Source organism: Halichoeres trimaculatus, unplaced genomic scaffold (assembly GCF_033239565.1).
Source record: "Halichoeres trimaculatus isolate MK-OKI-2021-1 unplaced genomic scaffold, fHalTri1.1 fHalTri1_scaffold_15, whole genome shotgun sequence".
Classification (NCBI taxonomy): domain Eukaryota; kingdom Metazoa; phylum Chordata; class Actinopteri; order Labriformes; family Labridae; genus Halichoeres; species Halichoeres trimaculatus.
This window is the reverse complement of record NW_027437193.1, coordinates 11,811,896-11,836,282: the sequence shown is the minus strand read 5'-3', so window position 1 is coordinate 11,836,282 and position 24,387 is coordinate 11,811,896. Positions and strand designations below refer to the sequence as shown.

Sequence of the window (24,387 nt, the reverse complement as noted above, 5' to 3'; positions counted from 1 at the left end):
CATTAAACTGTCTTGTTTTCTGCCACAGTGTCTTCTGATACTGGTGCTTGGGGCAGTAAAGTCAAAAATATCTGAATTGCACACATGGTGTCTTTAATATAGGTCTCCCTCTGCCTCCAGTACAGATTTTAACCATATCCTTATCTTGGAATAATCAACTCATGTGTTGTCTCCAGGTCCAAACAGAGCTGCGCAGATGGCTGTGGAAGTGTCACAATCAAAATCATCTCGCCCCTGCCAAACAAAGTATCACTCAGATAACAATCCGAGCCCGTGGGGGGCTCAGGAGGCCTCCCTCTAGTGGCAACATCTCTACAGTATGACTTTAGGGGGACAGTCTGTTAAAAAAGAAAGAGAGGGGATGTCACGCACAACATCAGAGGAAACCCTGAAAAGATCAACCTACTGTTGTTATGAACTGAACAACAGCTCTGCGAGAATACAGCGCAGTGATGAGTGACTGAGGAAATGTTTTAAAGATCATGTATTATGTATTCATGTCAGAACAGAAGCAGCTATGAGACAGCGTGGTCTCTCTTCTTAAAAAGTTGCCTCAAATATGGTTCCAAAGAGAAGGAGCTCTGGTGCTCGGTTTGTAGCGGTGTCACAGTGACACTGAGAAGACGAAAGTACAGTAGCGACAGAGCTGTCCCTGAGCTTGCATGAGGGCGATTTGATAAGGTTGTGTTCACAGTGTGGACCACACAAATGACCGGATGTTGAGAGACCAGGGTGACAGCTGTGAAAACATTGGATGTTTGAACTTGGCTAAATTGCATTAAACAAGCTTGATTTGGCAAATTGTTTTGCATTGCATGGAACAAAAACAGTTTGGCTATTTTGGTGCAGGATGAAAATGCAGCAGGCCTCTTGTGAAACTAGTGTGCTTAATGGAGTTCCATGCAAAAAATGCACCTCCTGCTACGGAGAATTTTTCAGTCATAGAGTTAAGAGAAACTTGGGTGAATGTATTTATGGTGTGTATTTGATTGTGAGTAAGTGAGTTAAAATGCTTAATTTTCAGGAATTTAAAGCTTTCATGAACAATTTTTTTAACACATTTTTTTCCCCTTTTACTTTCTGTTTTTATCTATTTATTTTACTTTTGTCAAACCTGACAATTGTACTTCTTTGATACTTTATTTGCACTGCAGGTTATGAAAATGTATAGAAACAGGGTGCCAGGATTTTTTTTAATAGTAAAATAGCCTTAAAATGGTACTTTACGACAAGACAAATCATTTATACTGTTACAGTGTATAAACAGTCATGTTTGTAAGTGTCTTTGATTAGCTTAGCTCTTGTCTTGGTTGGAATAAAGGCAAATATGTGCTTCACTATTTATCTCCATTCTTTACAGATCATAAACAATGCATCATAATCTAACTATAATTTTCTTCTGTCAATCAAGATGCAAATGTTTTTTTTTACTATTAGACTCTATTCTAAACTGAATAACTGTATTCTTATTCATTGTATTTGTGGATCTAGAGAGGGTCAGCTTGTGATGAAAAAAGCATAATATCGAGGATTTCTTTTGGATTACTGAGGGCACTATTTTGCGATACTCCAGGTTTGGGTTTTAGATGGTAAGGTAAGGCCAAGCACACATTGGACTACTAAGGCCTGTTGATCTGCTGGTCCGCCAAATACTAGACATAATTTCTTGAAAGTTAAAATGCAAACACTTTTTTCATTTTAATTTTAGTATGTCACACTAAGTGCAGTCTTGAGATGAAAATTAAAATGGTAATTGGATATCTGGCGTTTTATTTTAATTATAATTGAAATAATGCGCTTATACGGTTGAAATAAAAATGTATTTTCTGTATTACATTTTCATTTTTCATGTTTGCATTTTCATTTGAATTTATGACATAATCCGTTATTTACAGCCTGCTTCAAAACTATAATAAATACAGCTTCATTGGGGTGTTCCTACTCAATACTTTTATATCTAGCTTAATGAATTATCATAACGTAAGCATTAGAGTGATATTTATCATAGCTAAAGTTACAAAAGAAAACAATGATTTACTTACCTCACAACTTTTCTGTGCCCGTTAGGATGACTGTCCTCTTATCTTCTGTTGTCGCTGTTCTTCCGCTGTCTTGTTGCTTTTGTAAACTGGCTGACACCTACTAGTCACCGTAAAAAACGGCTTTGGTCCGAAATGCTAATTTCGTATTAGGGTAGTCTGATTGTCCAATCAGCAACACAGCTCAGCTCACGTGACTGACATGCGCCCCATGCCTCTAGAAAGGAAGCTCAAAGCAGGGACCATATCCAACGTATCCAATTTCCTTTTAACTGTTTCAGGAATAGACGGCTGACGTCGCAGGGACTACATCTGTGTTTTTTATACAGTCTATGAATACAACACATGAAGACATTAAAGTTTGATTATAAACGCAGCAATCCTTGGGCCACACACGATACGATCCCAGCCGATTCTAACGTTTGGGGCAACGGCTCCTCTGTCATGAGATCGTACAGAACCTCGCGTGATCAAACGTGGCTTTAGAAGATAATCAAACATGGAGGGCGGGAAGAAGCTGTCAGCTGGCCGTCCGGGCATAGCCTATCTGTCATTGAGAAAAGAAAAGAAAAGAAAAGAAAAACGGGGAAGAAAAGGAATAATTAACCCAACAAGATGGTCTTCTTTCTAATTCCCCTCTTGGCTCCAGGTACGTTTGTTCTTATATTTTCCTTCAAGCCTTGTTTGGGGCAACGGCTAAATACTACTTCATAGCTTCCCGATTGGGTCGAGCAGGACCTGACTGATTTATGGCAGGTCTTGGTCTCTATGACAACACCACGCCGGCTGACTAAGTTTACTAGTGAAAAAAGAGATATCTGTGTTTTTCTCATAGACTATATAAATGACAGGTTGTTCTCTGCTGAAAACGTAGTGATGGTGGAAACTGGAGCCTAACTGTCTGACAGAAAAAGGACAGATGAGCAGAAGAAAGCTAAAAAGGAGAGTGATACAGCCCGAGCTAAAGGCTAACACAGGGGCTAAATTGTTTGTGATAATGTTCTGCCAACCCACATGCATCAGTTATTATTCAGTTGTCTGTTTAAACTTGAGAGTCTATTAGTAAACTGAAGATAGAGGTTACGCTAGCTCTGCTTGGTAGATGACTGGCAGGACATAACCAGGATTCACTAATGCCACTCATTTATAAAATAACAATTAAAACAGATTCTCATCATAACCTCTTTGGTGAAAAAAAAAAAAAAAAAAAAAACATAAATAATTGAATTTGCTCAAATGGAAAAATTCATTGTTAAGCCTTTTCCATATGAAGGGAAAGTACATCAAATAAATCACATTATCCAAAATACAACATACCACAGATAGATTTATTTTGCAGTCAACTTTACACAACTTGAGACATGAATATTTGACACCAGAACACATGTTGCACGTAGCACACTTTCACAGGTAGAACATAATGTAAATGAGGGTTTAATTTTCCTTTTTTGACATTTAAGTTACTTGAATGCTTGTCATTACATACACATGCATACTGAGTAACTCTTCCAAACTTTCAGACATTCTCTCTCACACACACTCTGAAAACAGTAAGGCTACAGTAACATAAATATACAAAAACACGGTCACAGACAATACAGGTTTTTGTCAAGAGGTCTACCTGTGTGCCAAAAAATATACATACAGAGTACTGTATATATAATCAAGAAAAGACATCATTTGTACACTATGGCAAATTGATAGCAGGCAACATTTAAGAGCAGCTGAGCAACATCAGTACATTCAAAAATTCATTTGCAATCAATACAGCTCACACACACACACGCTCAACACTTGATAAAATTGGCCCAAGACACAGAGCCGCCACATATGGCCATTTAAACACAAAGATATGCCACACTTAGAGTAGTTTGACGTATTGGAAAAAAAAAAACCATTAGATGTTTGTTTTCTTGCTAAGAGTTAGACGTGAAGGTGGATGACAGAAATGCTGAAAGGAAAGCTAACTTGTAGACATAAGCTAGCTACCTCTCAGCTATCTGTTAGCTCGCTCTCATTTCTAAACCCTTGGGTAATAGCTTGCTAGGAATTTTTACATAACAAACATACAAAAAATATATCTGCTTAGAGGAAAAAGCAAACTAAGGATGAAAGCTAGCTAGAAATTTGAAAATATTTGCTATCTGGTAGCAAATGTTGACTATCTAGCTGCGCTCTGTTCCATTCAGGGGACACAGCTTTTAGGTGTTAACAACAAGCTCAACATTTTTTCTGTTCAATTCATGTTTACAAAGACTCATTGTAAATTAAAATAGCATGTTGGCTTTTTTATTGGTGTTGAATGGATTTATAGAGTCTTTGTGCTTTGCAGTTTGCCAGCTTAAAATACTCAGCCCATCATTAAACACCTTAAACTTCCCATCTAACTCTTAGTAGAAAAGTGAACAAGCCTTTTTCAAAATTATCATATCACAACTTGAGGACACATGTCAATTGTTTTTCCCAAGAATGGTGCATTATTGCAAAAAATGAAAAATAACTGTCCCGAAACGGGGAATGTAATTTTGTTTTGATAAACCAGACATCTTCTTCTTAAGACCAAAAATTGCAGTGCCTGATCATGTTGATATTTTGAAAGTCAAACAGTTCACGTTATCAAAATAGGAAGCCAGAATACACTTTTGCGTTTGATTGGGGACACTACTTATTGTGTCAGTTCTTATTAAGAAAAATGTATCTCTTTGTATTCTGTATTTCTGTGTATGAGTTGTGTAAAAGCATGACAATTAAATGTAAGCAGTGTTAGAATGTGGCATACAGACGCCCCAACGTCCTAGCTCCCATTTTCAATCAAAAACACAATACTCAGAAAGAAACCTTTTCCCTTTTCTCAACAAACTAGTGAAGTAAAGTTCTGACACTTGACTGCCACCTTGTGGTAGACGAATATACAGCAGAGACACAGTCAAGTGAGGAGTTTTTTAAACTCTTCTTTTCACACAGTAACAGCTTTGAGACATGGTCGTTTCCATCTGAGCTGAATCAGACTCAGAGTGACGGCTGGTGATAGAACACGTAAGCAGCAGCAGAGTGGTTTTTTAATCACACCCTCATACACACTTTGTGTTTTATCTGTTGCAATTGTTCCACTATCTGAACCCTTCCTATCAAAAAAATTATAGTATTTTTCTCTCTAGCTCTTGTTCCCTTGAAGGTATCTTGTCCCACAGTTTTAATTTTTTTTTTGTCAAAGCAGACGCATGAAACGGTTGCATCTCTTCAGTAGACTGCTTTTTAGAGGTTTCATTTGTTTCTTCTCTGATGATATCCCCTGCAGAGCAATTTTCTTTATTTACGTGTATTTTTTTTTTTTTTTTTTTTAACTCTTTCTGTTATTGTTATAGGACATGAAGCCAAAACCTCCTTTACTGTCATAAGTTATGGCACTACATTTATGGCACCTTGACCAAAAGAGTCCACTTCATGTTATGAAATCATACACCAGGTTTACAGTATTAATCCACAAGAAAAAATTACCACTGTCCACTGAGAGAATTCATGACACTGGTTCATGGAAAATAAATATCAATCCTCATCTCTTAGCAACCCCATGATACTACATTCATTGAATCCATTTTAATGAAAGTGCAAAAAAATAAATATCTAGAGTAAATATGGTGGATTTACCTTTCTGTACAGATCATTTGTAGTCACATTATTTCCACATCACTTTTGTAAGCTTGTTTGTGCACATTGAAAAGACGGTTAAAGAAAAGGGTAACACTCCGAGATTGTCAAGAGCTTTCGCATTAAAGCATTTCATGTTGACTCTAACAAGCTGTGATGTGTCTGTTTTACGACTTTATGTCTTCAGCTGGAACTGAATTGTTACAGACTTTCACTTATCTTGTATAAACCGTAGTTACAACCAAGCAGCGATTATGTAGAGAAATTACCCAAATCTGATCAAACTCAAACTTTTTTCCCTTTACATTGTGGTTTAAAAAAAGAGACAAGAACGAGCAAAACATTTTCAAGCACAGTACTTAAAATACAAAACTTTTCAAAGTGATCCACAATAAAACACAATCATTGCAATACATTATTCTTTCTACACCTTTACAGTTACTTTTTATTCCTCTGTAAATAAAAGTGAGAGCTATTTGTGACTGAAGAGGCACTTTGGAATGTGAGAAATGATTAATTTAAACACGGTTTTATGGAAATCAATCCAATATTGCAAGATGATTTATAGCTCGGAGAGAAAAAAGCATGCTGAGGGTTTAATTCTCCTTGCCTACCATTAAAAATACTTTACATATAAACTCATGGCACAGTGAGGAGCTTAGAATAAAAGCATCCAGAAAATGGCACATTAATGTATCTGTTCACTGAAAGTTTGTGAGAGGGAAAAGCAGCTGGGAGAAGCTGCCGTAGCTTAATAAAAATTGAGGCTAATTCAGTGTAGAGTTTAGTTTTAGACTTTTAAATTGAAGTTTTTACAATGCTTTTCTCTGAAGCAGTAGTTTTTTTTATCATCATGACCTTTAAAAATATAAAATCACAAGTGTCGTATTTATTCAAGCAGTGAAATCTTAACGTTACCATCTCAAAGGAATTTTTTAAGGAGCTCCAAGGTGTAAAAGTTTTCTGCCTCAACTTAAATGGCTTTAAATATATATAAAAAAATCTAATGGAGCACAAAATAAAGTTTGTTGTTCTTTTCTTTTTGTGACTGAATCTCACCACCAGTCAGATTCATTTTGTGACTGAGGCTACACACTTATTATTCATTGGCACTTTGTTCTCATACAGAAAATACTGTTTCAATATAATACAGGCAAATAGTTCAGGGTAAGATCTCCTCTGTCCTCAGTATTTATGATGAAGTCTACAGATTTGAGCTCCAGTTCCTTTTGTTTGAAAAGGTCATTACAATACTGCATTATGCAAAAGAAATACTAATCTGATCCAGACGCTAAAGACTAACTATTTACAAAGTCCATGAGCTGTTTCTTTTCAATATATCTTTTGACATACTCTGTACTTACGGCTGATTGTAGAAAAATGTTCAAATTCAAGATGAAACATTTAAACAATGAGCATATGTACAAGCAAGGCGAACATTTGGTTTTTTGATATTGAACTCTGGCCTGTTACAAGATCAGATCCAGTCAGGCAACTTGTTTGGCACTTTGAAGCACATTTACTTTTCACCCAACAGCCAAATAAGACCCTTAGAAATGTTGTTAAACTTCAGGTTTAGCTTTAGCACTGTTCTTTTGGCACCAGCTCCGTCTTAATTTCATCTATTATTTATAAAACAGGGTTAAATTGAAGTAGAAATGTAAGTTAGACGGAAAAATAAATGTTTGTCAATAGATGGATTTTATCTCTTTGTAAAAATGTTAAGTGCATTGTGAAATATAAAAACTTGCAGTTAACCAAAGTATCCACACGAATCAGATTTCATGACCAAATAAATCAAGCACATAGGTCACCTGTGATGAATCAGTAAATGCTTTCAGAAGTACCTCATTTTCAAACAGATGAGCGACAAAAACAAAGAGTTTGAGGGGCCACTTTGGTCTGCTCTGGTTGGTCTGGAATTACATTGAGTGGAACTGCACCTTGAATTGACTCCTGCCCATCACACGCTCAGGTGGGGAGGCTGATGTTGGCGTTCTCCGCCAGCGGGCTCGACATGCGTATCTGGGAGCTGCTCTTGCTCAGAATCGAGAGCTGAGTCCCGCCGTTCACTCCACTGCTGGCCAGTGACGGGTGCCTTTGTTGCTTCAGGTCCACAGCAAAGTATCGGTTCACTGTCCAGCTGCGCCATTTCCTCTTGATCTCTGACTGCACCTTCAGGGAGAAACTTCACAAGGTCATTTTTAATGAACTTTCAGCTGCACGAAAAGGTAACATGACACTAAAGTTAAGTGGGTTATGTTAAAAAAAAAAGAGAAATTCTGAAATTCATTCACATCACATTCGCTGTTAAATGCTGTTAGGTTTGGCCATAGGCTGAGATTTCATCAGTTCATCAGTTTTTCTCACACTGAGCTTTTAGAAAACCCCTTATTTCAGCCTTTGTTTAAAACTCTGTTTAAGCTGCTGTCTCTTTAAGGCTCCTCTCTCCACAGACCCCTCTTCCTCTGAATGGCCAGCTCTCTGGAGACCTTTCAAGGGCAGACCTTGATCTTTGAGGCCAGCCCCTTCATTGTGTCATGAATAGGGGTGGGTATTGGCAAGAACCCGTCGATATGATACGAGTCACGACACTTAGGTCACAATACGATAGTATCGCAATATATCACAATACCACAAACAGAGATGATGTTTATGGAAATCAAAATATTACTCAAAATTAAAAGGACCAAGTAAAACATTGATGTCTGGCAGTAGTGGGAGCAATGGCATACTGACTTGCTCATTGCAACAAAAACCTATGTCATCGAGTTTCGAAATCAAACATTTTATATATACTTTGGGATGCTATTTACTATACTATCTATTAGCAACATACTGTGTAGTAGCTGTCGTATTTTACTTCTAACTCGGCTAAAATATATATTTTTTTATTTTTTACAAAAATATCAATAGAGTTGAAATATCCATATTGTATCAGCGGTCAAAGTATCATGATATATTGCCGTATCAATATTTTTAACACACCTCTAGTCATGAATGAGTTAGGAGATCCAGGTGTGATGACCTCAAAAGTTTAGTAAGTCTTGTCAGGACCTCGTGCTACTTATAGAATGGAGCCTTTTGAGCAAATTACAGACAGATTCAGGGGTTTCTACAACATATAAATGTGTAGCGGTTTAAAAAAGCTACACTTTTTTTGTATGAATATCCAGCATTTTTTCCTTGAAATCCATGTCTAAGATAATAGGAAAACATAATACCCCTCAATAAAGTCTCCATATGTTTGATGAAAATATTGCAAAGTGTCTTGGTTCTGATTCAGAACTTACCTCGCCATTAAGGAAACAGTAGAGGACAGCTACAACAAAGCCCTGGGGAGGACAGAAAAAAGAGATGTATCAGCTTGAGAAAGAAATGACAAAAGATTAAGGAGAATATATTCATTCTGACACTTAAGTCTTAAATTTAAGCGATTGAACAAACGGTGCGCAGGGATAGTTCACTGTTCATCAGTAACCAGGTAATGTAAAGGCTCCCAGAGTATCTAACAAGGTCTGGGAAATGATAGCTAACTAATGTCACATCTACTTGAAAGATTATTTAGATTTTTCTGTGACTGTAGTAGCATCAAAATACTATTTTATACAATATAAAGAGCAGAAATTAATCCCTGGAGATAAAACGTTTGGAGATTCTTAGTTTTTTCATCTTCATTCCGGAGCTGACACTGCTAAGGCTGTGTCAATGGAAAATTCCATATGATTATTAACATTTTGCTGCACATTTACAGCACTTTGCTAGTATAGTCATCATTATTACTCACAGTATTATTCAAAATGTAGAAGATAGGATAGCAGGGATCCAGAAAAGGGAGTGAAAGAAGTCTATATGAGGGTGCAACTGAACCACTAAACCACATTTATAAGCTATATAAGCTTTTTTATACCCTCCATAGTTGTTCAATTGCTGCCGGTTAAAAGATGTCAAAGCCAACTGCTCTCTTTCACCACCTAGTGGACGCATTCTAAGCTTTTGGTTGCTGTCCAGAGGGAAACCAGGTAACCTGGTTTGAGTCCTGATCTGGTATTCTTCTAAAGAGTCTAAACTTGTATACTCACATGATTTGTGATAACATTGTGGCATTTAATAAGATGGAGGCATCTTAGGAAATTCATACCTGAAAGGATCCAAGTCCCAGTTCAAAGACCAGTCTCTCCCTCTTGCTAACGTCTTCAGGTGAGAAGGCGAACACAGTGTAGTGAATACCAAAGAGAGGGATGAGCAGGAGGGTGGAGCGGGCCAGACGCCTGCAAAAACACACACACAAACACACACAACACACACAGTTGGTTACTGAAGTGGAAGTTGAATGCAAATTGAAGCCATGGTTTAACAGGGGCCGGTCAGCTGGATGTGATGCAAGAACGGAGCTACTGATGCAATGTTATGACACATTTTCTGGGCACTGCTGGTAAATAATCTTTTAAATGCAGCTCTCAATTCAGAGTGGATGAAATAAGGAGTGTTAACACATGAGGATAAGGCTGGAGATTTTTTTTTGTTTATTGTTCCAATTACAAATCCCATTAAAAAGACAGAAACAACAATGAAATGAACACACCAGAAAGTGTTGCCCATGAATTCAACTCCTGATTTATTTCTCTTCTGAGAAAAAAAATGTGTTTATTAACCTCACAATTTCATTGAGTGGATAGTCTTTGTAAATTTCTGCAAAACTTAAGTTAATGTTCAGTCAAATAAACACACCATCCTACAGCTGTAATCACTAATTTGAGACTTGTGTATCAATCCACAGCTAAAAGTAGCTCCAAATGAACTCACTGAGCTTGAACACTTCATATTTTACAAATAGTTAAAGAGCTTCACCTTAAGTTAGAATAGATTATATTTAAAGTGTGGATAGAAAAGGGAGACAGATGTGCTTGAATAATTTATTAAGTCATTGTTTGGGGTCTTTTATGAGATTTTTTGACAATAAGACAAATGTATCGTTACAGCAGCCTTATCCTACTGAATTGAGATCAGATGGAGTACACCAACTCCTGTCCACTGTTAATACAGAAAGGATCAACATGCCTATCTACTCCTGTAGTCACATAAATATTTATGTTATAGAAAACACTGATTCTGATTGAGAAGTGAGGAATGGAAATACAAAGAAACACGACAAATGAAAGGTTAGAGGAAGATAAGACGTACAACACAGCGCAGAGTTCAGTAAGAGCAGAACAAAACAGTTATACTTAAAGCTATTCCCATAAGAAGTGTTAGAAAGCATTTGTTAGTCCTTAAAATCTAACAACTGAACAAATTCCAAAACAATTTGAGCAGTGGTGTGTGTGTTATGCACTCTTGTACATACACCTTTGCGAGGACCGTTTTGTTTTTGCTGAAATTTGAAGATTTGGGATTAAAGGGGGGGTATTATGCTGTCTTGTATTTAATACATGTATATGAAGTGACAATGTTGAAGTGTCCATACAAATTTGTGTGCAAATTTTAAAACACTGCATATTCATGTATTGCGGAAATTCCTAAATCTGTCTGTAAACTGCTTAACACAGTTCTTCATGGGATCTGCACAAGACTTGCTGAAATTATGACATAATCATGTGAGAATCTTGTAAGCGGGTGTTAAACACCGAGGTCTGCCCATAGCTTTGCTTTAACAGAGTTCCAGAAGGCTGGCCAATCAGAGGGAAGGGGGGTTGTTTGAGAGGAGAACCTTAAAGAGACAGCAGCCAAAATGAAGTGTTTCAGACAGGCTGAAGTAAAAGTTTTCTGAAACAGCAGTGTGACAAAAAATAGGGTTTGTTTTGAGCTTTAAATCATGTGAAGATACTTCAGGAGTACAAGATGCACATTGAGGCCTGAAAAAGCGCATTACCCCTCTCTAAAGTTGCCTCTCTAAGGTTATTTCTGTCATAAGAGTTGGATTGTAGCTGTGATGGTTTGGATGTTGTCAGGAAATAAAGGATGCATGATGTCTGTGAGGGTCAACACAAGAAGAAAAACTCATGTTTATGTGAGTGTGAAAATATGCATGTGGGAGTCCAGACCACTGAAAACTCTTAGAATCACTGGCGCAAAACACACACAAGACGGACACACATAAACACAAATGTTGACCGACAAACACACAGACACACATACACACACTTACAGTGTGATGGTGGATAACTCTGACATCCTGCACGAATGCTGAACAGCCTGTGTGGGCTCACTGAAGCATTTCTGAGCACAGCTGCTACACAGCACAAAGAACACAACAATACAACAAAGACAATGTCTTTAGGGACACAAACACACAGTCTCACACTTAACACACACACACATACGTTCACACTTGGTCACGCACGCACAGGTCTAAGCAACAGATGAGAATGACATTATCTGCAGGGCCTCAAAAGACGCCTTCCTGTGGGAGCTGAACAGGAGTGATGTCTGGCTACAGTACAGCTCCATAATGAGGCTCAAGGTTCCTGCCAACAGGTAGCACAGAGGCAATTTATTCTGAGAAATGTCTGCAAAGACACACCAGAGATTTAATGATAAAAATGTTGAGTAATACACCTTTATGTGTTTAAAAATGGACTGCACCTGTGTTTAAATAATTCTTCTGGTGTTTTCTTCAGGAGGCGTCAAAGCCTCTATGAGCCAAAGTAAAAAAAACATGTCTGTATCTAAGATAGTGGCTGATTCCAGCTTAACCCTAAGGCCACAGCAGCAGGATTATTTCTCTGAGCTGTAAAATCAATATCACTTTTAACTCATCACATATTTTACGCACACAGCTTCTTTCAGACAATATGAAATAAAACTGAGTGAATTTGCTGATTGTAGCTTACAGGTAAATGCTGGATTCATTCCCTCCAATGTCAGGGGACTGCAGCTTCTGGACCAGGATGATTATTATTCCAATGAAGAGAACGAAGTTGATCTGAGAAATGCAAAACAGAAGTAGAAGAAATCTGAAGACTGTAGAAAACAGGGCTTGACACAGTTTAGAGAAAGTGAGGGAAACAGAGAGGGGGAAAATAAGCTCTGATGGTAACGTTTGTCGTACCATAATGGAGGCTACAACTGGTCCTTTGATCACCCACCAGAGGGCAGTGTGTTCATTTGTATCCCAGCATCTGGAGGCAGAGGAGGAGGAGGAGGAAAACTGTGTTTCAAGAATCTATGACCATGCTTTTGTTACTTCCTCCCTGCACTGTGTTACATAGCATCTGACAAGTCAGATAGTTGACCATTAGCAGATTTAAAATAAAAGTACACTTAAAATGGTAACACTGGCTGAAAAACATTGATGTAAAGGTCTGGTTTGTTTGCAAGCCTTAATGTTTGGGATTTATCATTGTCGATACTTCTGTTGCTGTATTCTTGCATTTTCTAAAGGTTAACTCTAAAGATTAAAAACTGTATTTTACCCAACGTCATGGAAGTGGAGCCTTAGCACTGCCCAGACAGTCACACAGATGGTTGGAGTCCCTGTAATAACAACAGTAACAATTAGTTAATTCACCAGGAAGAAGATACTACAGGAAATATGATGATACGTCAAGGAATTGGATACTCTACACAAGGCTTACACTAACACACACAGTGTCTCCAGTCACAAGGCTTTAATACTTCATTTAATCAGGACCATTTGCATTAAAAGAACTTGCATTCAGTTATATATGGAGGTATAGCTCTGTTCTAGGGACTTCCTGCACCTCCATTTGCCCATGTAAAACGCCAAAGCCTGAGGTGGAGAGAGCACACCTCTCCTCACAACCACAGGCGACAGAAGTGACATGAGACAGCTTTTCTGTCCAAGCAACACGCCAGTGGTCAGCACAGCATCCATGTAAATATGCCAGAGTTAGCCATAATGCAGATTTTTATCTGTAGTCCCTGGCAGGTCAGAGCATAGGCTGAGAGTAGTAGAGTTAACATGAACAGAAGTTGCTGCTTCGCCCCATTTAAGACAATCACTTTGGAGAGGACACTCACCCCATCCTACGATGGTGTACCAGTAGAAGTAACGTCTCTCCGGGAAGAAAGTCTCCACCAGCAGAGTGAAGAGATACAGGCCTTCGATGAACAGCCAGAAGTAGTTGGACATGACGCAGTAATGGAAGAAAACCATTACGGCCTTGCACGCCACCTGCAGGGGGCAAAGCAGAAGATAGTCTGTCTTAATGAGTCATTTCACATCTGGATAGTTGATGTTGGACACACTGGGATTCTTTTTATGTAAAGTCAAAGCAAATACAAAGTCTGCCCAATGATCATTTAAGATATTATCATCAGTCATTTGTAAGAGCTAAAAGGCATTAGGTTTGTATGAAGGTGTGCTACGTTGTAAGTTTGGTGCATTTTCAATATAGTGAGGGGGGAAAAAGGGGAGGAAGAAAAAAACCCAACAATGCTTAAATTTATTCTTAAAATCTTTTACTAATTGTCAAGACAATGACAATTCAGACTCAAAGACCTGCTGGTTTTATTTTTTATTTCAAGACTGTAAATGAAACAAATAAAAACAAGATAATGTCACACAATTATTAAAAAGATTTAAAAGAAGAATAATGCAGGATCTAAAATGAACCCTCTTTAAGAGCCTCATAAAAGCAGGTTTTCTAGTAATACTGTAACTATGCTGAATTTGTACCCTCTGCTATCTGCAGGTGCTCCAGAGGCCACATGTACACACAAGAAAGCCACACGCCAGTGCTTTCTACACTTACCATACCATACCATACCATACCATACCATACCATACCATACCATACCATACCAACTTTATTTATAAAGTACTTTAAAAACAAATTGCTGTACAGGTAGATGAAAATAAAAAATAAAAAACAGATGAGAAAAACACACACATAGAAGAAACATACTGAAACAATTTAAAGAAACTAAAAGAAAATAAAAGGGAATAAGATTTGGCAAAGAAACCAAGTCTTGCTGAGGTTAAAAGCCAAAGAATAAAAATGTTTTTTAAGACACTTTTTAAAAGATGCTCTTTAAAAGTAGACAGTGAGGGGGCCTCTTTAATGTGCGGGGGAACTTGATGTCAAGCTCTTCCATTGAAAGATGAGAATTTGGGATGCAGACTTCATAACAGTGTTACTAGCAAAGGGTTCATTTTAGTTTCAATTATTATGTACAGTTAGATGTTTAAGATTTTTTTTCCCCACCAAATGGCAACATCTACTCAGCACTGAGTGCCCAACATTGATGATCAACTGCAAAAAAAAAATTTTAAACTCAGTATGTTTTAAGGTGATTTGTTAAGTCATTGTAAGAAGTTGTTGAACTAAAACCGTTTCATTACTCTAAGGTGTGTGCTCAAGCATCTGCACCGATTACGCGCATTTTAACTCCCCTAGTATGAACGCTTTGTGCCAGTAAAGAATTCTGTTGCAGCTGTAAAACCTCTCTGATTTTAAGCCTCTTTTCAAAGCTCGAGACAATAAATGTCAGAGAGACAAACGTCTTCATTCCTGTAAAACACAGAGCAAACAAAGATCCTTTTTGCTGTCATAACAAGGTTGCAACAAAGCTTCTTAATCCTCCCAAAGAAAAAAGGGACCATACTATCGTACATGTCAGGAGCACTGTTATCATATGACATGCTAATTGAAGAGGGGTCAAAAAATCACAGAGCAGATCTAATTCCTGGTACCACAAGGCCAGGATGCTGACCTGTGATCACCACAGCAACAGGAGTGAAACAGCGGTTTTGACAAAAGGCTGGAGCACCTATTGATATGTAAATAGCCTCCAGTAGAAGATTTCCAGTGGTCTTGCTGAAGCCATTAGCGTACCTAATTAGGTTTATTTATCATGGCTGCTTAATAAGAGTGAGCAATGTGTTGTTAGCCGACAAAGGCTAAGAGCTTGTTCTGCATTAGCAATTAGAGTATTAGTCATCTAAAAGCGTGTTTACTTTATGTTACATTTGCATGTGATTGAAGTTCTTTCAAAGGTAAATATCAAACAGGAAAGACTTGAGGAGAAGTGTTTGAAGCCCCCTGTCTACAAACCTTTCTTTATATCTCAAACAGAAGAACATATGCTCCCCTTGAGAAAACAAGTGGCTGCACTTCCATCAAATCCTATCATAAACCTCTCTGCAACCGATGAGCCAATAATCCAGAAAACATTTCGCTGCTGCCAATGCAAACTCGGATTTCAAAATCTGACAACCATTATTTTCTTGGGAATAACAGGGCCATTTACAACAATAAAAGCCCTATTTTGTAATTTTCTGCTGAAAATCAAAACGGATGGAATAATTAGCCCCATGAACTGAAAATAGCTTGCCCATTCATCATTTGGATGTTCTTAAGCAAGGGGTCATTGTTTTTATTTTGTGTTGATTAAAACCATTTGAGGCAGTGATGCATCAGGCACAGATGTTTGTGTAAGAAACAGGCAAAGAAGTGGTTACTGACTGTGTGTACGAAGCAGTGGTCGCTGTCCTCCTGGGCGTACAGCACGCCGTCCTTGATGAAGACTGAGATGGCTCTCAGGATGAAGGACACGAACAGGTTCATGTGAATGAAGTTCCTGGTGCAATGGAGCTTCCTGTAGACAAAGAGAAAATACAACACACACGCAAAAACACACAAACAATGGAATCATTCAAACTTGTTGCTGTTTAATCAATTAAGTGTCTTCTTAATTTTTTTTATCTCGATTATACAACAGTGCAAAACTCAAATTAAAATTTTTTATCACAAGGATGGACCAAGTGGCAACCTCCGGTCTAAGCATATGAGACAATGTGCTCGAGGCTGGCTCTGGAAGTTGTAGAAGTCACATATACACCAAGCCAAAAAAAAGCCATTTTCAAAGCAGAAATTAACCTATTTACAGCCTGGTTCAAAAAACATCCCCTAGTTTTATTACTGGCAACTACTGCACGGGGGGTGAATTTTTTTCTAACTTGCTGTTTGGAGTATATTAAGATCGCAAGCTCCCCCAATAAGAGGCACAGCTGAGGGTCATGTGACCGACAGGCGCCCTATGTGCTTCATTTTCCATTTCAGAAACAGTCTGAGAGACTATGTCCATGTTTTATACAGTCTTTGGGATGCATACAATCCACAAATACTGAAGATCTCTGAAATACTTCAAGCTTCTGGTGTGTTTTGCTCATCTATTTACATTCCTTTATATAAGGATGATTTGTTGTGATTGGTGCATCACTAGATCTGTCTACAAATGATTTCTGTTAGTCCCCATATCAAACTTTTTTTTAACAAACTTCAAAACCCTATGACTAAAATAAGTAACCAAGTAGAATTTTCTCTTGTTCATTATTTGCAATCATTTGGACAGGGGCACCACCACCTTCACAGAAAAAATGTACCAAAACCTCATTTGTTAGGTTTGGAGGTGATGAAAAGAAAGTTGCTCCCAATGTGAAAAATACTGCTTAAAAAAGTAAGTATGAATCAAAGACACAAACAAAATACTGAGCCAACTACACTGTGGGTAATTCAAGCACAAAGTCACACAATTCTTCACCACTGTCAGCAGGAACCATATAAACCAAGATAAACAGGATTGTAAACACACATTTCAACTACAACAAAGGCTTCAGACCAGGACTTCTCAATATAGCTGTGCTGGAGACAAGCAACCCCCTGTAGTGACAATATACCTGAAGTAAAATCCAAAAACAGACAAAAGAAAAACTAAAGATATGTTATTATTTCACATATTGATTTGTTATCTTAATTCACCTGTCACCATTGAGTCAATTGTTATCCTGGTTTAGACATTTTTGGAGTCTTGTGGCAACAAACAGTGGATGTGAGAAACAGATAAAAAAAATTCAGTTTAAAGATTTCTAAAATAAATTTTTACCCTACTTTTGTTCTGATTCTTACAAAAATTAGTGAAATATGCAAACATAAATAATTTTTGATTCCAGTGTTAAGCTCTTACTCGATGGCAGTGTGATTTTATGGCCAATAAAGCTTTAAATTTGGCTATTTCAGCACCATAGTAAAACAGTATCATGAATAATTGGACAAACTTATTGAAAAACATGAGCTTGTTAACAAAATAGTGATGACTAAATGATTCGATAAGTCGTTCACACTATTTAATATTTCAATTACAGAATCAGTCTTCAAGGCAGGAGTGTGAGTATTGATGATCTGTCTCTGGTTTCCCTAGGCTAAGGAGATGAAGGGAGGTGTGACTCTGTGTTGTGTGTGTGTGTGTGTGTGTGTGTGTGTGTGTGTGTGTGTGTGTGTGTCTGTGTGTCTGTGTGTGCATGTTTCTGTGTGAGACAGAGATGAGAAGAGTAAAAGATAAAGAGGGAGTTGTCTGGTTGTGCTGTCGTCTGTTTACAATCTTTGACCACTATGGTGATGACCTCAAGTTCTCGGCTGGACAGTGTTATATGATCTTAGTAAACGCTTGTTCGTAAAAGGAACTATGTAAGTGGTTCACTCCAGATACAACCCTTGAGAAAGCATTAGATCTCCATTATTACCGGCTCTAAACTCATCAGAAAACAAAACAGTCAACCTAGACTCACCTGAACCTGCAGAGGATGACCATGGCTGTGGTCAGAGATACCAGTGATGTGCTGTAGCCCACAGTGTACAGAGCCTTGACTGAAGAGTAGTAAGTGTCCTAATGTTGGAGACAGAGGGTCATATTTGCATTTATTGTGCCACGAATAGACGAAAAGAACAGGAAGAGGGAATAAAAAGGTCTTACAGGCTTAGTGTTGTTGTCGTAGAAGAAGCAGACGTCGACATAGTGAGGTGACGGTTCAGACCAGCCAAACTCAGTGCAGTTTCGACTCACCCTCCCCATTTCTGAAAGATAGTTTTCATTCCTGACTTGATCTGAGAGCATGAATAGAATGTAATGAATGTAAGTAAAATGACACGTCTGATGTTCTTCTCACCATCGTCAGGACCCATGAAGTCATGGAAGAGCTCCGGACAGTTGACCCAAACGACTTCTCCGACGCTTGCTGCCTGCCAACAGGTCAAGTTGTCCCACATCCACGGACACACTGAGAGAGATGCAAAGATGACAGAAACATGCTAAGGTCAGTGAGGGCCTTTTAAAGCCTGAAATGTATCAGCGACCTATAATGTAACAACAACCCAAAATGTAATAACAAAAAATGGCATAACTTCTTGCCAAAAATGTACCAACTAGTAAAACTTTGGGCTTTATCCCATTTTTAATTATCAACTAGTTATTACATTTCAAGCTTTATTACATTTTTTTAAATTACATTTTAGGTCGTTACATTATGGGGTCCAACAGGGGCTTCGTCAACGTTTCTACTGATGGCGAGTTGATGAAGTGATAGCGCCAGTGATTGAATTACGGACAACTGAATTAAACTCAAGTTAGGGTAATTACACTAAATGCACTAAGGGTTTAATTTACAGTGATATTTTGCACTTTCATTAACACCCACATTAATAATACTGTTTCCAACATATAGGCTTTGTAATGGAAGTATGAATGTCTGCAGAGAGACAATTCTTAATCCACTTGGTGAACTTTTTGCAAAACGGATGAGGACCTCCACTTAAAGAGAATTAGCAAATGCATCCCATTAGAGGTTTTTTTGTACTGCAGTGTTCAACCATCCTCATCTTCTGGTAACTTACTTTGTCAGTCTGATGTTTAGTGGTGAACAGCAGAAAAACAACTGCATACCGTACCACAGCAGACTGTGTGGTAAAAATGCACCATATGTTACCATCAGCTATGTTTCATTTCAACATGTTTCCACCCATCTGTTGTCACATGTTTTTAGGATTCTTACTTCATCCTGAGCCTTTTTTTTCTTATGTTCTGATTTGATTTTCCTCCATGTTTCTCCCCTCAGTCATTATCTGGCTCATGCTCACAACAAATCTCACATACCGTATTCTTCAGAGCTGCTTTGATTTCTCTCTTTCATGCAGTCTGTCTGCTGCCTTGTTCTTTATCTTTGGTACCTCCATTCTTCTGTTTCCTCCTGGTTTACTACGCTGTTTATGCTTGAATAATGCCCTAGCACTGCAGCAGCAGCAGGCTCAATCCTATCTGTGTTCACTTCCATACATAAAATGTAGGAGTGTGAGTGGGCATCTTTGTGTGCCTGTGTCCCCGGACATATATGTGTGTTGGTAGACCTTTCTATAATCTGTTTTGGTTCTGACTGGTGAGCCGGACACAAAGCCAATTACCTTTTAAAGGGCAAATCAGAGCCAAATGAGCCGCGTGAAGCTGCAGAGGTAACCATCTTAATAAAGGACTGTCTGCATCGCTGGATATCTCACACAAGATCCCCCATATACTGGATTTTCACTGTGCTGAACGGTATCTACACACATACTAAGCATGACCAGTATGGATTTGTCTCTGTATTTTTTCTCATCTAACTTGATCTAATCAGATAATTCATGAAATTGTTTTCTGTATTTGGATTCAGTTGGGTACATATAGGAATGCTGATCAGAGCTATATTCTTCTATAACTGACTGTGAAAACAGTACTTAGTCATTATTTCTGAATCAACCCTAATAATAATGATCTGAGAGCAGGAATATATCATGCAGCTCCTGGAAAGATCTGTACATAGATTACATGAGGTCATTTTATTAGTTTCTTAAAGCTTCTCTGAGGAACTGGGGTGGTACCTCTCATTTCTTTACTGAACAAAAAATGTCACATACTGCTTTAACTCTAACATCTTACATAAAATCACAATGAAACATTGTGTGGGAATTTAGTATGCTATTTATGCATTGTGCTTTTCTTTTGCCTCATCTAACACCTACCCAGCGGCAGGGATAACATCCATGTAAAATATGCATAAAGCAAACTTCAATATTGCCCCTGATGGTCTGTTGCTTTTGTAGGGTATAAACAGGCACTAGTATCTCCTCACAGAGGCTTTGACATGACTCACAGAGATTTTTTTGAGGTAGTTTGTTGTTTGGTAAATTAATAAATCATAAAAAACCACTGAAAGATAAAGACAAAACTAGACGTGCCCCAGTCCAATATTGATATCGGATATCGGTCTGATATCAACAAAAAAACGAGTATCGGTATCGTATCGGAATTGATCTGAAATCTCTGATATAAGCACTCCGATATAAGCAGTTTCTGTTACCCATTGGTTAATAATAAATGGGTCAGTTTTTCCTCATAACTACTGTTGCTGACTACTGTTCTTTGTTTGAATAATATCAATCAATCAAGCCTTTTCTAACATGACAGACATACTACAAAATAAGTAATAAAAGTATGCATGTTTAATGCTGATATCGTATCAGATTAATATCGGTATCAGCCAGTACTCAATGCTGCAATATCTGTATCGTATCGGAAGTGAAAATGTAATATTGGGACATCCCTAGACAAAACTACTTGTACAGGAAGTGAATATCTATTGATTATTTCAAAGGTAAACAATGACTGATCAATTCATTAGATGGGACTTATTCTCTGACCAAACACCAATAAAAAGCTCACTACACTACACTACCAGTCACTGCTCTTGGAACAAATATCCCCTCATTAATATGATGGTAATTTTGCTCCAAAAATGTGGACACCTTACACTGAAACCATTTTTTGGTATTATCCTAACATGGTTGAATTTAGCTTATTCATGTTGTCAGTAAAACAGCTGACAGCAGATCATAATGATGCACTTTCAGGTAACACACACAAACAAATTCAGATGACATCGACTAGAAATCAGAATAGATAATTTGTTAAAGGCGCTTTCAGAAATGGCTCTTGATAGATAGAACGTAATAATTTTGGTACCATCGTACAGAACACCACCTACAGTGTATTTCTGTTTCCTTGTTCTCATTATTGTGTTTTCTCACTTTCTAAAAATTAGTCAAGCCCCACGCCAGATTTCTGCAAAACTGGCGTTTTTATTTCCTCACAAATGATTTGTTGTCAGCAGAAACACAGTATTGTTCCCCATTAAGGGACAGGAGGGAACAGGGATCGGTTAAAGGGTCAAGGCCAGGCAACATGCGTGACATAACTTTCTAAAACTGGTCATCTCACCAACAGAACAAACCATTCATGTCACAGACTTTAAGAGCTTAAAGTTTCATTTGATTTGCTAGAGTGAAATGAACACTAATTACACATTAAAAATATTTAATTATATAATCTGAACCTATGCTCAAACCTTTCTGTTAAAAGCATCTGTTGATGTTTTGGCAGTGCTCGTCCAGTTGTCTAACCCTGATGTCTGCCTTCCGGTCCGCAAGCTCCTCTAAGCTTTAATCATGTTTCCTTGCTCTTAAAATCTTTTGTCTGTTCATGTTTTTTCCTATGAGTCGGTGGCAGAGCTATGAGTCACAGTGCAGTCTGGGAGATGCAGTCCGTTAGGCAGCTTTGGAGCAGTGGGAGACCTGCAGCAGCTGCTAATGAGAACCACCGTCCATAGCCAAGAAAATAATTGCTTCCAGGAGTCACATACCGAGCTTCCTGCTTTCGTTTTTTTTTGTGGACAAACTAGAACGTACGGGAAATTGTGAAAGTGTCTCAGTCAGAGGCAGACAGCTATAAATCACTGGATGGTTACCAGGGTGTGTGTGTGTGTGTAGAGAGTAGCCGTCTAGAGTGATGTATTGGTGTGATGACCAAGATAGAAAACAGCAGTCATCTCTCATCCTTATGTGTCCCTCTGTGACCTTTTCACTGGATAAAGTAAAAAAAAAAGCCACATCATTGTGTAAACAAGCAGCGCTGTTATTTATTCCTTCCTGGAAAGCAGGATTTTAGGAGATGCATGACTTTCATCAGCAGTTTACTGAGCAGGACGTAAACAACTCAGTCCCAGCAGAGGCATGAAAAAGATTCACTTTATGACAAATGATGCACACACAAGGACAGGGAACAAACTACACACACAAACACACCCACACATATATACACACACAAACGTATAGTCACCATAACTTACCAAGCTCCAGGTCATCGCTGGGGTCGTGTGCCATGATCCTCTCCATGCATTTCTCATGTTCACGCTTGATGATACAGTGCTCGGACTCTGAGGCCACCTGAAGGAAATAAACATCAACACACATTCAAACACACTGACACTCCACCTTTAGCATTGGATTGTTTTCCTCAAAGAGAAAAGGCTGAAAAATAACACCTAAAGTATTTTTGTTGATACTCTTGCGCTTAGTTTCACAGACAAGACTTAGGCCCAGTCCAAGACTAAAACAAAGTTTGAGCTAGGTCACTTGCACGGATTAATCTTAAAAAAGTCATAGATTTTGTCTGTTCTGGGTTAAACAAAGTCAATTGCAAGAGGATGGATTAGAGCTAGTTTATATTAATCCTGCAAGGAGGCAGGTTTAACTTCAGCTTGGCACCCTTAGTTCCCTTAGTTTGTGAAAGGAGGCACACAAATGGTTTGGGAGCATGGGGTATTTGGATATCTAAATGGAGACCAATATCTGCTGCAGAGGCCAGCCAGACAAACACTGTTGGATTGTAGTAATCCATTGAATTAGTTTGATGAAAATGACTTTCTAAGACCGCTTCCGTGTGTACAAAGAAGACATATTGGAGATGATCACTTTGCTTGAGCCTAGACTTTCCTCCATGTCTCAAAGAGGAAGGCCTGTACCCAGTTCTCTCCAAGTTCTGATCACTTTGAGGTTCTTGGCATCCCAAGCACTCCTCTTCTTGTGTCCAATGTCAGCAGTATGGCCTTTACTTTCAATGACAGCACCATTTCCCACAATTTGTTAAGGTAGAGTTTTTTTTAACTCATTAAAGTTCTTTGAGCGCATTCTTCTGGCTTCACTCATGTTTGGTGTCAAAATTCCCTTCGGCAAAGCTGCCCTTAATTCCATTCCAGGTTTTTATAATCACTGTTAGGATAATGGGCTGTGTTCCTACTTAGGCTGATGAGAATTGATGCAGGTGTTGTCACTGAAGCTTACTCCAGGACTTCGCAGTCTGAGACTAACTAAAACAAGTGTAGGCTACACTCATGCAAGCTACTTAAATGAATCAGCTTTACTAGTCTGACTTAGGCCTAGTCCTGGCTTAATATAACCCTTGTCTGTGAAACCGGGCCTTGATGTTAACTTTATTTAAAGTGGAGAGAGCTTTGTTGGGAAAATATGATGTCAGATATTTACGAGGGTGAATGATGTTTCGCAAATTGTGTCTCAGACTGCAAGCTATCTTATTTTATTATTAACTTAAAATGCATTCTGATTTATTTACAGCAGGACAGCTGAAAATTAACTGCTGAAAAAATGCCTCCTTGTGCAAATTTCTGCCATTTTTTTGGCATATTTGGATGAATCTGAAGATTATTAAATGGCTACAGTGCAGCGGTTATCTAATGAGCAGGAGAGGCACTTGTTTTCATGGCACACAAAAGAAAGAAAGAAGGTTTTTCTGAGGATACTGTTGAGATGGATAGACATATGCAAGCACAAGCACCCAAGAAATATGTGCTCATGCCATTATTTGTAACAACTTATGTGCTAAATCTTAACTTATGTGCCTTGAAGAGCAGTAGAAAATAAGGCAGCATTTGTGCATGTGATGCTGATTTCTATGTTTTAAGTTAATTTTTTATTCACTTGTTTGCATGCTTTTATTTTACATTTTTACCATAGCTTGTTTGTATTTTTTGGTGAATTAAAATATCCAGATAAAATAATTAAATGATCTAATATTA

At 38.1% G+C, this 24,387-nt stretch overlaps 3 protein-coding genes across 9 annotated transcripts in view; 2 read left to right on the top strand and 1 right to left on the bottom strand.

The window, feature by feature from the left end:
• The window catches only part of LOC141804465 (pituitary adenylate cyclase-activating polypeptide type I receptor-like), a 30,498-nt gene extending 29,329 nt beyond the window's left edge, over nucleotides 1-1,169 (top strand). Inside the window, exon 13 of the mRNA XM_074688901.1 lies at nucleotides 177-1,169. Within this exon, the coding sequence (XP_074545002.1) occupies nucleotides 177-323 (147 nt within the window). The 3' untranslated portion in view covers nucleotides 324-1,169. The remainder of the gene's footprint in view (nucleotides 1-176) is intronic.
• A 2,192-nt stretch (nucleotides 1,170-3,361) lies between these two features.
• The window catches only part of adcyap1r1a (adenylate cyclase activating polypeptide 1a (pituitary) receptor type I), a 28,888-nt gene continuing 7,862 nt past the window's right edge, over nucleotides 3,362-24,387 (bottom strand). For 2 of the 7 annotated variants that reach the window (XM_074688280.1, XM_074688279.1), the window contains exons 3-15: nucleotides 22,642-22,738; nucleotides 18,598-18,708; nucleotides 18,405-18,505; nucleotides 18,220-18,317; nucleotides 16,118-16,250; nucleotides 13,671-13,824; nucleotides 13,103-13,163; nucleotides 12,739-12,808; nucleotides 12,521-12,612; nucleotides 11,836-11,919; nucleotides 9,829-9,958; nucleotides 8,981-9,022; nucleotides 3,362-7,875 (exon numbers count right to left, since the gene is read on the bottom strand). In XM_074688280.1, coding sequence (XP_074544381.1) covers nucleotides 7,651-7,875; nucleotides 8,981-9,022; nucleotides 9,829-9,958; nucleotides 11,836-11,919; nucleotides 12,521-12,612; nucleotides 12,739-12,808; nucleotides 13,103-13,163; nucleotides 13,671-13,824; nucleotides 16,118-16,250; nucleotides 18,220-18,317; nucleotides 18,405-18,505; nucleotides 18,598-18,708; nucleotides 22,642-22,738 — 1,398 coding nt within the window. In that variant the 3' untranslated portion in view covers nucleotides 3,362-7,650. The remainder of the gene's footprint in view (nucleotides 7,876-8,980; nucleotides 9,023-9,828; nucleotides 9,959-11,835; nucleotides 11,920-12,520; nucleotides 12,613-12,738; nucleotides 12,809-13,102; nucleotides 13,164-13,670; nucleotides 13,825-16,117; nucleotides 16,251-18,219; nucleotides 18,318-18,404; nucleotides 18,506-18,597; nucleotides 18,709-22,641; nucleotides 22,739-24,387) is intronic. The other 5 variants (XM_074688283.1, XM_074688281.1, XM_074688284.1 and 2 more) reach the window with 5 other exon arrangements.
• LOC141804051 (chemokine XC receptor 1-like) overlaps nucleotides 18,607-24,387 on the top strand; it is a 75,063-nt gene continuing 69,282 nt past the window's right edge. Inside the window, exon 1 of the mRNA XM_074688287.1 lies at nucleotides 18,607-18,744. Within this exon, the coding sequence (XP_074544388.1) occupies nucleotides 18,737-18,744 (8 nt within the window). The 5' untranslated portion in view covers nucleotides 18,607-18,736. The remainder of the gene's footprint in view (nucleotides 18,745-24,387) is intronic.